Genomic DNA, 15,358 nt, shown 5'->3' on the forward strand with positions numbered 1-15,358 from the left:
AAAGAGACAGACTGTGAGAGGAGTAGTTGTGAGAAAAGGGGAGAGAGAAGGCGGTGAGCGATAGAGAGAGCAGGAGGAGGAGTGTAGGGTGTGTTTTTCCTGCATTCAGTAGTAGATAGATCCTCTGCAGGCTGAGGGCTGGGTGTATTAGACTGCATTGCCGTAGTGAGGCAGGGCTGCTGATAGGCTCTTTCTCTTTCTTTCAGCCAGACAGCAGGCAGAGCCCTCCCTCCCTCCCTCCCTCTCTCTCTCTGCATCTACTGCTCACTCTGCTGCTGAAGAGACTGAAGAGCACACACTCACACCCACACACACGCACTGTTACACACACATACACTCCACACGCACACTCTCTCTCTGCATTTCAGGGACAGAAGCTGGTTACTCTTGCCTTCTCTCTGCATGACTGTCACAAAGGTAAGTGTGCTGCAGATGGGTGGGGAGGAGTGTGGGCTCCACTGCAGTAGAGTTATGCTGCTGGGTCTGCTGTTGCATAGATCTGTGTGTGTGTGTGTGTGTGTGAAAGAGAGAGAGAGAGAGTGTTTTGGTGCAGCACTTGAGTTAGCACAGGTGGAGCTGCAGATGCAGTGATGCTAACTCAAGTGTTTCTACAGAATCAACTGTACCCCTGTATGGCGTTAACCATGCTGATTTAACAACTTTGTGTGTGTGTGTGTGTATTTGTGTGTGTACATGTGTGTGCATGTAAAAAAGTTTTCAGCAGCTGAGAAATCATTAAAGCGTTTTTCACTGCAATAAACGCCAATGTTGCTATAAATACAAATAGCAATCATACAGAAACACTGAGTGTATATACAAACCTCTCCATGAGAAAGCCTTGAGTCATTCAGATCATATTTTGGCTAACGAGTCCTTCATTAAAAAATGTGGAATGCTGCTGACAGAGTAAAATCCAGGCAGTGACTGAGGCCATGGAAGAGAAACTGGAACTAAACATCTGTCCCTCTTAGTTCGATTATTTACATTTATTCCAGTGTTACTTGCAATTTCTACAGGCTAATGTAGACTGGGTCAACGCTTCACATGTGAGTGTGCAGTGGGATTGTGTCTCTGTGGCTATAACACACTGATTACGGCACAAGCTCTTAATCCGCTACTGTCCTGCATACAGTCAGAGCTGTGGGTTTTGGTTTTACTGATAGAACTCTGAGTGACTTTACACGTGTGTGTATACACAGTGTCGCTGTCCAAGTAAAAATATGTATCTCCCAAAAAAAGCCACTTTAGAGGAGAAGGGAAAAACCTTCTTAAGTTTCAATGGAAGTCAATGTAAAAATATTTTATTCCAAGTCATTTTGGAACATTTCTATAGGTGTGGTCATGAAACAGTTTTATCACAGTGTGATGGACAGCTGCTGGGTTCAAATGATGTAGTAAACTAAAAATCCCCCAAAAATGGAGATATATGTTTTACTTTGGACAGCAGGGTTATGTCAAGTTCTCAAGTAGCAGGATGCTCCAGTTTGGGTTTGTGCACTTGTGTGTTTCTGCCATAGCCTGAGCACATATGAAACTGGTTTCATCATCAGAGTATGCGTATGTGTGTGTGTATGTGTTTCACCTGTGTGATAAAGCTGAAATGCTGACATAAGCCTCAGCATATATTTCATTAAAGTATCTGAAGGTTGACCTGGTTGACCTCGCCAATATCACTTTTATTATTAACCACATACACTGGTGCAGCAGGTAGTGTCACAGTCATAACGCTCCAGGGACCTGGAAGTTGTGGGTTCAAGTCCCACTCTATGGGGCTGTCTATGAGGAGTTTGGTGTGTTCTCCCTGTGTCTGCGCAGGTTTCCTCCCACAGTCCAAAAATACACGTTGGTAGGTGAATCAGCGACTCAAAAGTGTCCATAGTTATGTGTGTGTGTGTGTGTTGGATAAACTGGATAAATACTATGGACATTACTATGGAACTATATATTAAGTGTAATGTGGGTACGGAACCCCCTCGCCCCCCCACCCTCATCATGTGTAGCCCAAGGAGACTCCCCTTTATGTGATGGGGTAAATATAGGCAGCAGCTGGAAATGGCTATGACTAATTAGCATGAACATAGTTTAGATATTTACTAATGATTTAGGTGTGTGAGTGTGTGTCACCCCTCCAAGGTGTGTTCCCGCCTTACGCCCAGTGATTCCGGGTAGGCTCCGGACCCACCGCAAACCTGAATTGGACAAGCGCTTACAGACAATGAATGAATAATGATTAAGGTGATTATTACTGAGTTGAACATTGTCTGTGAATGGTTTCTCAATGATAATGCCTGGGATTGGATCAGTGGCTTGTGTAGTAGGTGTTTGTATTTGTGTCATCACATGTTTGCAAGTTATGCACTCATATTCCTGCTGGATATTAATCACAGTGTACATAACTTGGAGCACTGCAGTGGAGTTTGTGTGTGTGCATGCATGTGTGCTGCTCTGCAGTGGATGATGAGAGTAAGGGTGGTGGAGCTAAATGATTGGGCCACTAGAGATCACTATGACCTTGAATTGTGTGTGTGTGTGTGTGTGTGCTGACAAGGCTAAAACAGCAGTCAGCACATGCACACAGTGGGAGTCTGTGATTTCATAGTGATGCCTAAATGCTGTCTTAGTGTACATTTGCAGTCAAACACACACACACACACACACACACACACACACTCCCTACACCTGACTTCACCTGGTTCTCATTAAATTCTTGCTATAAAACAGGATCAGTTCTTTCTTTGTTCAAATAACTGAGCATGAATAGTGATTTTTTTGCCCTTTTGGCCTGATGCCGTGTTACACATTTATAGTTATAGCCTCTCTCTCTCTCTCTCTCTCTCTCTCTCTCTCTCTCTGTGTGTGTGTGTGTGTGTGTGTGTGTGTGTGTGTGTGTGTGTGTGTGTGTGAAAGAGAGGGGGTGACAGGATATCCACTTTGGCTGCAAGGACAGAAATGGTCAGAACCCCAGACAGTTGTCTGTAGAACAGGATGCATCTCTCAGCCTCTCTCAGAACACATTATCACCACTACTCTCAGCTTTCCGTAACAAACAGCAGGCCTTAAGGATCCTCTCTGTTTCTTTACCTCTGGACAAACTGTTGACACAATTATTACATAACAATATTCATAAAGGCAGAGAGAGCGAGAGAGAGAGAGAGAGAGAGAGAGAGAGAGAGAGAGAGCACAGTAAGAGAAAGATAGTTAGTGTTTGGAGGACCACAAAAGGCAGATAGGCATTTTTTAAAGGGCATTTAAACACTAGTGGCACAAGGTCAGCTTTTCCAGACTTAAGCGTGTACTGACAGCATGAGAAAGCGTCAAAAATATTGACAACCATGCCCAATAAATGCAGTGGTCAGCAGTATCATCTAATAACATGTGTAACACATATGAATTTAAACACAGAATGTCAGCTCTGTTTGTGTGTGTGAGGGATGCACAACAATAAGGCTGATATAAATAACATGACATTAACAGTTACTAGAAATGACCAACAGTTAAAATTGGATTATGTTTTAAATGTATTTCATACTATAATCGAGGGCAGATTAAAACTCTAAAAATGGGGTCATTTTCACAGTTAATATAAAAGGCTATTCTTTATATAATCTGGTGCATTGAGAGCACATTAGGGATCTTGCCCAAGGACCATCATAGCAGTGGTGTTCCTGCCTCTTCATGAAATGAGGTGGTAGTTAAACCCTGTGCCTTGCCTTTGGCTGAGTTTGACAGAAATGCTCACCAATGTCTGTGTGAAAATAGGGTTAGAATAAGAATACAAATCTTTTCCAAGTTGATTGGCTCTCTGTCATCATTCAGATCAATCTGAGGTGTTGAGTGAAGAGTCTGAAGATGATAAGTATCTACTGTGTTTAGCTCTGCCAGAATAATAAGGTACAGTATGAGACAGAGTATGTCTGAACTAGTTGGCTGTCAGTGGTGTCTGTGTGTGTGGGAGGGTATGAGTAAATTAATGGAATGTACATAATATCATTAAGATGGAAATAAAATAACAACAGTAAAGGAGACTTAAAGTGTATTTGCTTGTAATCTATACATTTTATAACACTGTATTAATAAATGAACACATAGAAACGGTCAAAAATTAAACTAATTCAGAGTTGCAAGTGTTTTGTTAAGACAGTGAATATCTGTATCCACGGTGTGTGTATGTGATGACCTGTGGTGCACTGACCCCTTGCATTGCCTCCAGCTTTCAGCTGCGCCCCTTCTGATCACTTAATGTGAAATAGGGAGAAAGTTCCAGGATAAAAATATTTTCTCACCAGCTGCACAGAAACATCAGCATTGTTTAACAGTGCCTGGGGCTCAATACAACTGTATAGTCAGTACAACACAAATACAGAGAGAGAGAGAGAGAGAGAGAAAGAGAGAGAGAGGGGAGAGAGAGAGAGTGAGCAAGAGAGAGAGAGAGAGACAAAAAGCCATTGACAATACACAGAAATAATATAATCCTACTAACTATGCGCACACAGTGTCTGCAGAAGATGAGCTCAGTCATACCCACTGCTGCCCTGTCGACTGTCGCCTACGGTTACCTTCACTGATCCTCACTTGGCTCGGTGTGTGTGTGTGTGTGCTTGTTTGCATGTGTGGCTCTAGGGACTGACATAATGGGCTACACAACACACACACACACACACACACACACACTACACCTAGAGCTCTTCAGACAGTTAAACTGGTTTATACATAACAGAATTACTATAAGCAGAACAATCTGAATATGTGTTTCAGAAGTATTGATGATAACTCAGTTTCTCAAATTACAGAAAAATAGAAAACAGGACACATGGCACTTTAGCCTCAAATGGATTAACAACATTAGGGGAGAAATCATGTTAATTATCCAATCTATGAATATTATAACATACAATCTAAATATTACATTATTAGATATGTGTTATACACTGTAAAAGTATTTGGACACACTGTAAGCCTTCCCTGCAGTGAGTTTATCAACAGAACACACTGTTCACCACTGATCTCTGGAATCATTACTGGAATGAGAGTGAATGCTCCTTCTCTTTCCTGCTTCCTGCATTCACCAGACAGAGCAAGACAGAATAAAAGACAGTGGTGTGGAGGCTGAAGAATTACATTCATATTAAAAAACATTCATATTCAGTAAGATCACAGAAGACCAGTTAAGTGTGTGTTTGTGTGTTAAAGAGGGAGAGAGAGAGAGAGAGAGAGAGAGAGAGAGAGAGAGAGAGAGAGAGAGAGAGAGAGAACAGTTCCAGAGGGACTGATGGAACAAAAAAGAAAGAAGACCATGTCATTTATTAATATCCTCCTCAGGTTAGTGTGAGACATTGGAAATGAGAAATGCTGACTACTTCCCGTCCAGCAGAGGAGCTATATCCACACAAGCAGCACCTCTTAAAAAGGGTTATGCTGAGTTTCTTGAGGGAAGTGTTTGTAAGTATAAGGTTTTGACTGTGAAATCAAATGTATTCATGTGAATATTATTTAGGTTGGAGATAGAGATAGAAAACCTGAGAGAGAGAGAGAGAGAGAGGGAGAGGGTTGGGGGATAGTAAAGTGAAGTAAGAGAAGAGGGGATGTGTTTCCTGTTTGTTTCCTGCAGCTGTGCTGCATTGTGTGTGTTGTGTTTTTCTTATCTATCTCTGTCTCTCTCTCTCTCTCACTCTCTCTCTCTCTCTCTCTCTCTCTCTCTCTCTCTCTCTCTCTCTCTCTCTTCTCTTTCTTATTCTCTTATTCTTTACAATCAGGAAACTGATTGTAAAAAGTCATATTGTGCTCCTTTTCAGTGATGGATTAAACCCAGTTAGGAATTGGTCATTTCTGCAAAGACTCACAGCTTCAGTTAAATCTTCTCTTGAGCTAGAGTACAGTTATGAATGAGACTCTCTCCTGGAGAAATCGTCAGTTCTTTAACTGTGCTCTGTGGAGATGATCTGCTTCCATAAGGCCACACTGAGCTTTACTTTTTTTCCTCTGTGCGGATTTTAAAGTGAGGGGAGTGCTAGGATCATGATGTATTTCACTCACCGTACACACACAGTGTTTGATGTGCTTCAGTGGAAAGTTACAGCCATCATATAGTGAATACGGAAAATCCTGCCAGCACAAGGACAGGATCATACAAACACACTGGAAAAAAAAAAAAAATATATATATATATATATATATATATATATATATATATATATGAGAGAGAGAGAGAGAGAGAAGCTTCCTTGAATTGAAATGAAATGAGAACTTATTAACAAGCTGCTAGTGTTCTCACAACAATGGGCTGTTATCATTTACCATGTTTATAACGTCAAAATGTCTAGGATTTCTTGAATTAAGAGAATCTGATAATTCAGCAAACATCTAAGGCTGAATTTTGGAGGTGTGGTGAATTATTCCTGCAGATTTCTACGATAAACTGAAAAGCTAGTCTCCTGAAAAGAATAGAATGGTAAAAGAGACAGGTGGCCACATTAACTGCAAAAAATTTATAGAGTGTGTTCTTCTGTAAAATATGCATTTTATGCTGTTTTACAGACAAAAATTAATAAACTGTACTTAGTGGCCAGTAAGGTTGGTCTCTGACTTTTGATAATTGAATCAGTGTGAATCATAAGAATCATAAGAAATGGGTTTCAAACATCTGCTTGGCCTGGTAAAGTCCTTAGAGTCTACATTTACAGTTAATAATGGTTCCATTAGGCTTTACACTGGACTCTATTATTATAACAGGGCAGTAGGAAAACACACATTTGGAGTATTTGGACTGAAACTATGGCATTGGCTCTAAATTAGAATGGCTAGTGTGTGTGTGTGTGTGTGTATGTGTGTGCGTGCATGCACTTGGAGGCTGAGTGGGAGACATCACATGCCAAGTTGAGAGCTCATTTCAGCAGAGTAGAAATTAAACTATTTGTAAAGGTTTAGACCTGTAGTGTGTGTGTGTGAATATACAATTTATGGACAAAAGTGTTGGGACACACCTCCTGATAACTGAATTCAGGTGTTTCATTCCTATTGCTACAGGTGTATATAGTAAAGCACCTAGTCATGCAGTCTGCCCTTCATATGTGAAAGAATGAGTTCTCACTGAGAACTCACTGAGTTTGAGTGTGGTACTGTAATAGGATGCCACCACTGCATCAAGTCATTTTGTGAATTTTCTCTCCTAAATATTCAGCTACCAATTTTGAGTAGCATTACTGAAATGGAATATGTTTTGGAACCACAGCAACTCAGCCACAAAGTGACAGACCATGAAATGTAATGAGTGGGATCGCAGAGTGCAGAGACACCACGCGTAACATAGTAACACTCTGCTGAATAAACAAATGTAGAGTTCAATAACAACACACAAACTGCACCAGGAGTTTTATGGCATTTATTTCCAAGGCAGAGCAGCTGCATGCAAACATTATACTACCAAGCACAATGCCAAGTGTCGCATAGAGTGGTGTAAAGCCTGCAACCTGGTGCAGCGAAACATGTTCTGTGGAGTGAAAAACCAAGCTTCTCTGTCTGGTATTCAGAAAATGCCAAAAGAATGTAAGCTGCCTTGGTGGAGGGATAATTCTGTGTGGTTGTTTTTAAGGCATTGGTCTATGCCTCTTAGTTCCAGTGAAGGAAAATCTAAATGCTTTAGCATACCAAATTTGTGGGAACAATTTGGGGAAGACCCTTTTCTGTTTCAGTTGGACTGTGCCCCAGTGCATAAAGCAAATTGCACAAAGATATGGTAGTGAGAGTTTGGTGTTTTAGAACGTGACTGGCCTGATTTCAACCCTATTTAATGTCTTTGGGATGAACAAGTCCGGCGATTGCGAGTCATCCAAAATCAGTGTCTGACCTCACAAATAGTTTTTTGGAAAAATTGGCCAAAATTCCCACAGACACAAAGACAATTGGAAGCTGTTATAGCTGCAAAGAAGAGACCAACTCCATTTTAATACCTATATGGATTTAGAATGGGATGTCATTAAAAACGCCTGTACCTGTAATGCATTGTCCAAAGACTAGTGTGTTTCTGGATGTATATTTGGAAGTGTGTATATGTATATGTCAGGGGTCAGTAATCAAATGGGTCATCACAAAAGGAAGCATTTCCACCTCCACAGCACAGTTGATGTGTGTGTGAGAGAGAGAGTGAAAGAGATAGAAAGAGACTGAATGAGTGGGAGAGAGTGATAATCGGGTCAGTCATTAAACTTCTCTCGTTATTGCCACATTAACATACACAGTACTGTAGGTTATTATTCATTAGAGTACATGGCACTGACATAGGCCTCTCATGACAAGTGACACAAGCCTTCACACATCCATAAATCTTTCTTCCATCGGCAGTTTCTGGGGAGAAATAGATTTAAGCAGGTTTTAGAAGAACTGGTCCTTTTTGGAATATGCCGTTATATATGATAATGAAGGATCTGACTTTTAAGGTTCTCTGTCAACTCTCTGTCAACTTATGTGTAGACCCTCTGTGGCTAAGACTAGGCATGAACTATGTAAAAAAAAAAAAAACATGCCAAAACAGTTTTTGGAACAATGTCTCTTCTTTGGGAAGCCAGGGAATTTTTGCTTGGAGCCATGTCATGCTTTTAACGAGCCATTTATAGTTAAGTTTTATTGGAAGTGTTATCACTGTAGTTTAAGTTTATCCTTTGATGACCGTAGTGGTGATGTCAGGTTTTGTTTTAAATTTAGGTAATGTACAGAGTGTTGTCTTGTATGAAAATACTGAAATGGTCATCTGAATTCCCCTCATTCCCCATGGAAACCCAGCTGGGATTTTTTTGGATTCAAATCCACAAAGCCACAAAGAGCTCTGTATTTCACAAAAGATCTCTCCAAATCAAAGTTCATTAAAATGCGCTGCACTGATGGCTACATAAACGCAGATAGAAAGACTGTCTTTATTCACACATGGGGAGTATTGTGTCGTATGCATTTGTAAAAAACATTAATGCCAGACGACTATGGGTTCAAATCACAGGCTATAAATAAAGGTATGAATATATATATATACCAGTTCTCAGCTCCAGAGTCATTTTCATCCAATTCTCATAACGTTATGTTAAATAATAAATGAATCTGGAGAATAGGAACACATAGCTTTTGTCTACCTCTCAGGAAGAATGTCTTTTCTCTCTCCCAGCTCTTGGAATTCTAAACACATTTATCTATTGCAGATGGGTTCTGAAATCTTAAGAAAGAGGGAAAGCAAAACTTGCCAAAATGTATTCACTGTTTAATACAAAATCGGTGTTTGTATGTAGATTTTTTAGAGATATTAGGGCTGTGAAGGAAGTTAGACTCTGACAGCTTCTCTGTGTAGATTTGTAATGAATCTGGGTGGTATTCCAATATTTCTAGGGAAGATAGGGTCTGTGATATTTGTGTGTGTGTGTGTGTGTGTGTGTGTGTGTGAGAGAGAGAGAGAGAGAGAGACAGAGAGTGAGAGTGTAAGAGAGAGCAGTGAGGGTTCACATTCCTCCTCAGCATTCTCTGGCTCTTGGCGCTGTTTTTGAAGCATTCTGCACCTAGTCTCAGCGCCAAGCCATTTATTTTCTCAGAGAATGTATTGGTGAGAAAGAGGAAAAAGAGAAAGAAGAATGTGCGTGTCTGTGGTGGGGGCTTAAGTGTTTGTGAGAGAGTTTAAGTGAGAGAGACAGCAAAAGCAATTGCATTCTCTGGTATTTGTAAACATGGGAACGCCTACTATTTTAGGGTAAATATCAGCTTTGATCTTTTACTACTTTTTACTCTTTGTTATAGATGGGTATTCTATTTGCTCAGTGCCCAGCAGTGAGTTGCCCTGTGGTACACTAGCTGCAGAGGTTAATTTCATAAGAAAAATGTTACTTATTCTTATTTACAGTTTAGTAATCATGAGGTCTCAGGTCCAGTTTTACAGATAAAGAATATATTATAGAGGAAATTTGTCAATGTGTTTGATGCATTTTTTTTTAATTAAACAGCAGGAGGAAAGTTGAATCATTTAGAATCACATCGATACTGAATACATTTACATTTAAGGCATTTAGCTGATGCTCTTTTCTAGAGAGAAATACTATTCTAATCATGTTACAAAGGTGGGAAACTTTTGGTTAGGAAGTTGTAGTACTAGTAGCCTACTTATTATTTGCTGTGCTTACACAGGGAATTGAACCCTGATCTACTTTGGTTTGTAAGAAAAAATATAACATTTTATCAATAATTTTGTCCTGATTTGTAAACAGGTAATTTTCTATTGTTGATAATTCATTCATTCATTATCTGTAACCCTTATCCAATTCAGGGTCGCGGTGGGTCCAGAGCCTACATGGAATCTTTGGGCGCAAGGCGGGAATACACCCTGGAGGGGGCGCCAGTCCTTCACAGGGCGACACAGACACACACACACATACTCACACCTACGGACACTTTTGAGTCACCAATCCACCTACCAATGTGTGTTTTTGGACTGTGGGAGGAAACCGGAGCACCCAGAGGAAACCCACGCAGATACGGGGAGAACACACCACACTCCTCACAGACAGTCACCCGGAGCGGGAATCGAACCCACAACCTCCAGTGACTGCGACACTACCTGCTGCACTTCTGTTTGCTAGTTAACAGAAAAATGTCTGCTTATAAATATATAGTATTATTGTTGTTATTATTGTGTACCTTATTGCTGATAATTCTTATGTATTTAGAGAACTATCTTTAATGAACAAAAGCTTTATCTTCAAATGAAATATGGACAAAATACTACCTCTAATATTATAGTTACAGTAAGTGGACGATCAGTACATCACAATAATCTCTCTCCTAGCATGTTTTGTTTTGTATTATAAGTTTTGAACACTATCAGAGAGACGGCATGCCCAAATAATGAACCCAATATAGAAGAGAAGTGGAATGACCATTTTAAACAATGATATCTGATTTCAAAGAGTCTTTGCATTGCCACATGTATCACAATAATGATGAACAAACCATAGTGTACAGTACTGATAGAAAAATGGTGTAGTGTTTGGCTGACTACAGAAATTGCTGCAGCAAAGGCCAGGGTTTGTTTTCAAACCCCACAGGGTTTTCCCCTGAGAACAGAACAGGCCATCATAAGGTCTAAAGATGAGCACTGAAAGAGTGAGTGAGCGAGAGTGAGAAAGACAGCGTGAGAGAGAAAGAAAGAGAGAGAGGAAGAGAGAGAGAGAGAGAGAGATGTTATGAGAGAGTATGTTAAAAAAGAGGAGAGACAAAGTAAAAGGCAATGAGGCAAGGAAAAAGAAACAGAAATGGGGAAAAAAAACAAATAGAGAGGAGGGTATTTAAATAGGCAGACAAAGAGGAGGCAGAAAGAATAAAAGTGAGGCAGAGAAAACTGCCATTGGGAAAGTGATTTAAAGAAAACCATCCTCCTTTTTCCATAGAACAAGGAAACAATCCATTTTTATTTTTGCATCTTAAATCCCTGAGAATCTCTCTCGCTCACTCTCTCTCTCTCTTTCTCGCTCTCTCTTGCTTTCTCTCTCGCTCTCTCTCTCTCTCTTTCTCTCTCTCTCTCTCACTCTTTCTCTCGCTCACGCTCTCTTGCTTTCTCTCTCTCGCTCTCTCTCTCTCTCGCTCTCTCTCGCTCTCTTTCTCTCTCTCTCTCTCTGGCGCAGTACAGGTAACAGTAATCCATCTGACAGCAGTCTGGGGCTGCAGCTGGAGAAGGTGCTGAATGGTCAGTGTGAAGTGAAAGAGAGGAAGTGTGAGATAGGAGGAGAAAGGGAGGAGGGTTTAAACGGGAGAGAGAGCAACAGAAAGAGTGGGGGTGTTTTGATGGCTTAAGCAAGTGCTGTCGCTCACAAAACTCACTCCATCATTCAGACATGGAATCTGCGACCTCAGTGAGAAAAACAATCTGTCAACTTAAAGCAGTTGTTCCCAGGAAAAAATCTAAATGATGCATAAACTACAGTACAGAGAACCATGTAATCCCCTCAAACTTAACGTGCCAGATGTGAATATCCATCCCTGGTGCACAGTTACTGACCTTTATATACTCTGCCCACACATACTGCTATTTCATAAGTGTTTACTTTGTTTAGTGTTTACATAAATTGCAAACTGCTAACTGTGATAGTGAACTGTACTTTGTCCTTGAAGCTAATCCAAATTGATGTAGCTAAGCTTGAATTATTGTATTACTATTAGAGCTTTGAGATTGGAGTTTGAATTTGATCATCCATTGCATGGCAAGGACATTGTGGCTGAGAGACATGTTTGCTATTATTCTGCAAGTGGTCAGTTGCTGCAGGGCACAGATTAATGCATCATTAAAACTAACCAGACAGGCAGAGGCAACGGCTGTCTCCTGACAATGGATGTTTGGAAGACAAAATCTGAGATGTGGTCATATGATGACATCGCTTTTGCAGCAGGGAACAGCTCAATTAAAAATTCGTCACCCCAGAGACTGAAGCAAAAGAGGGTTAGGTCACATGGAAGCTAATGAAAGTAGGACACATAGAAGACCACACCCCAAAGCTGCTTGGGGGTTCGAAAGATGTTTTGCGAGATGATTTACATATAAACGACAGTAAATTATGTAGTATATAAATATAGAGTACAGAGTAGGCTGCTGGATATAATGTACAACATGATGCAGTGTATAATTTGTAAAGTATACACTACAGTATGCTGCAGTATCTAATAGTATCAGTATAATGCAGTTTCTTCTATGTTATACCATATATTTTTGGAACAATATATACTGCAAAAATTATACAACATGATGCAGAGTATATGTTTAGTATTCATTAGTATGCAATAGTATGCTGTAGTATAGGATACATAAATTATATAGTATATAATGTGCTGCAAGGGCGGCACGGTGGTGCAGCAGGGGCCTGGAGGTTGTGGGTTCGATTCCCGCGCCGGGTGACTGTCTGTGTGTTCTCCCCGTGTCTGTGTGGGTTTCCTCCGGGTGCTCCGGTTTCCTCCCACAGTCCAAAAACACACATTGGTAGGTGGATTGGTGACTCAAAAGTGTCCGTAGGTGTGAGTGTGTGAGTGAATGTGTGACTGTGTGTGTTGCCCTGTGAAGGACTGGCGCCCCCTCCAGGGTGTATTCCCGCCTTGCACCCAATGATTCCAGGTAGGTTCTGGACCCACCGCGACCCTGAATTGGATAAGGGTTAAAGATAATGAATGAATGAATAATGTGCTGCAAAATATTGTATAAATACAAAATGTATGTACAATATGCTGAGCTATATAATATAACACATGGTACAATATAGTGTTAACATACTGCAGTATAGTGTAATAATAATACAGTATATATAACATATTGAATTATATAGTATATAAATGCTACAAAAAATTCCTTCTTTAAACGGCATGATGAACACTTTGACAAAATCAAAACATTAAAGTTATAATTTAAAAATTCTTTTTTTTTGTAATTTCCCTGGGGCATCAAGCTAAATTCATAAGGGGTTTGTTAAAATAGATCAGACTAAGAATATGCTAACCTTTGAGCTTTTACCTTTCCCCTTGGGGAAAAGCTGGGGTTAAAATAAGCGGCAGTGGTCACATATGGTGGCGAACACATCTGTGTCCTTGGCTGAGGCAGTAAAACTCTTCGTCTAAGTTGATAACACACAGATAGCTGCAGTGCTGCACTACAGCAATGCTGAGTAAAGTGGGCATTCAGCAAACTCCTCTCAGTTGTGTAGACCCTGTGGTTTCGAAGCTACAGCAATGTCAGCGAATACACGACACGACTCTCCAGCTCGAGGAAAATCAATTAACTCCTCTCCCCTTCTTCCACCACCAAGTAAACACAACCATATGGAGCTTGAAGCCTCTGTATACCAATAAAACAAAGTGTCTCAGTCTAGGAGCTGTAGGTGTCGGCTGTTTAAAGGCCATGTGTGACCCACCCTACATTTAACTTGACGTTTATTAGACTTTTTGGGCTGTGCGCTCATACAGGCGTGTGCACTTTAAAATGCTGGCTGTCAGCTAATGCCTGCTACTGAAATGCTTAAAAGAGAATTCCACTGATTTTCAAAGTTTCTGCATAATTCAGGAGAATGGTGTGGAATTGTACATAATGAAACTAGCCAGATTTCTTTAGAATGTTGGTGAGAGGAGCCAGTAGACCTGTCTGTAGCTTACAACAGAACCATTTTGACTTATCTTCAACTTATCTTGAATTAAACAGGCTATTTTGTCTCTGTGCCTTAAAGACTAATATATTTAAATTAGCTCTGTTGTCATTGGCTCTGTTGTGCCTCGATCAAATTTCAGTCCCAGCTGCAATGGATTTTTAATCACAATAGATTGGGGTACAGACTACTACTCCCAATTCCCTGCTTCCATATCCCAACAGTCTAATCATTATGCCTTGTCCCATAGCATCTGACCCGGATGTTGTACTGCCTGACACTAACCTGAGCCAGGTTGTAAGTGCACCTAGCTGAAGCTATTCTAAGCAGTAAGTGCTGTGCTGGCAGTAATGCTGAAATAGAACACTGCTAGCACTGGGAAAAAGAGCAGATTAACTGAGCAGGGAGACAGGCTAATATGACATTGAAGGAAGTTCTGTCACTGTGAAAAGGCATGGCGCTCATGTGCAATTATTATGGGATTCCATAGCTGTCTCCTCCACAATGTATTCAGAGATCACACCACAGTACTTATGTACAGGGTGGACCATTTATATGGATACACCTTAATAAAATGAGAATGGCTGATGATATTAACTTCCTGTTTGTGGCACATTAGTATATGGGAGGGGGGACACTTTTAAAGATAGGTGGTGACCATGGTGGCCATTTTGAAGTCGGCCATTTTGGATCCAACTTTTGTTTTTTCAATGGGAAGAGGGTCATGTGACACATCAAACCTATTGGGAATTTCACAAGAAAAACAATGATGTGCTTTTAACGTAACTTTATTCTTTCATGACTCATTTACAAGTTTCTGACCATTTATAAAATGTGTTCAAAGTGCTGTCCATTGTGTTGGATTGTCAATGCAACCCTCTTCTCCCACTCTTCACACACTGACAGCAACACCGCTGGAGAAATGCTAGCACAGGCTTCCAGTATCCGTAGTTTCAGGTGCTGCACATCTTGATGGTATGGTGTGGTATATGGGGTACAAAGATAGTGGGGCCATTCTTCACCAATGGAAACCTCAAGGCCACTGGATATGCGAAATTGCTACATGATGATGTGTTTTCCTCTTTATGCACTGAAGCTGGCACATTCCCTGAGTTTTTTTCTGCAAGAAGGTGCACCACCACATCATGGGTGTCAGGTCCAAGCATTCCTAGATGAAGTTTCCTGGAAAGTGGATTGGTCGTCATAGGCCAGTTGAA

General features: G+C 40.6%; 1 protein-coding gene across 2 annotated transcripts in view; it reads left to right on the top strand.

Annotated features, from left to right (window-relative positions):
• Positions 1-277: 277 nt before the first annotated feature.
• Positions 278-15,358, top strand: part of LOC136677756 (coronin-2B) — a 49,644-nt gene continuing 34,563 nt past the window's right edge. Inside the window, exon 1 of one of the 2 annotated variants that reach the window (XM_066655365.1) lies at positions 278-417. In XM_066655365.1, coding sequence (XP_066511462.1) covers positions 403-417 — 15 coding nt within the window. In that variant the 5' untranslated portion in view covers positions 278-402. The remainder of the gene's footprint in view (positions 418-15,358) is intronic. The other variant, XM_066655367.1, reaches the window with a different exon arrangement.

This window comes from Hoplias malabaricus, chromosome Y (genome assembly GCF_029633855.1).
Source record: "Hoplias malabaricus isolate fHopMal1 chromosome Y, fHopMal1.hap1, whole genome shotgun sequence".
NCBI classification, from domain to species: Eukaryota; Metazoa; Chordata; class Actinopteri; order Characiformes; family Erythrinidae; genus Hoplias; species Hoplias malabaricus.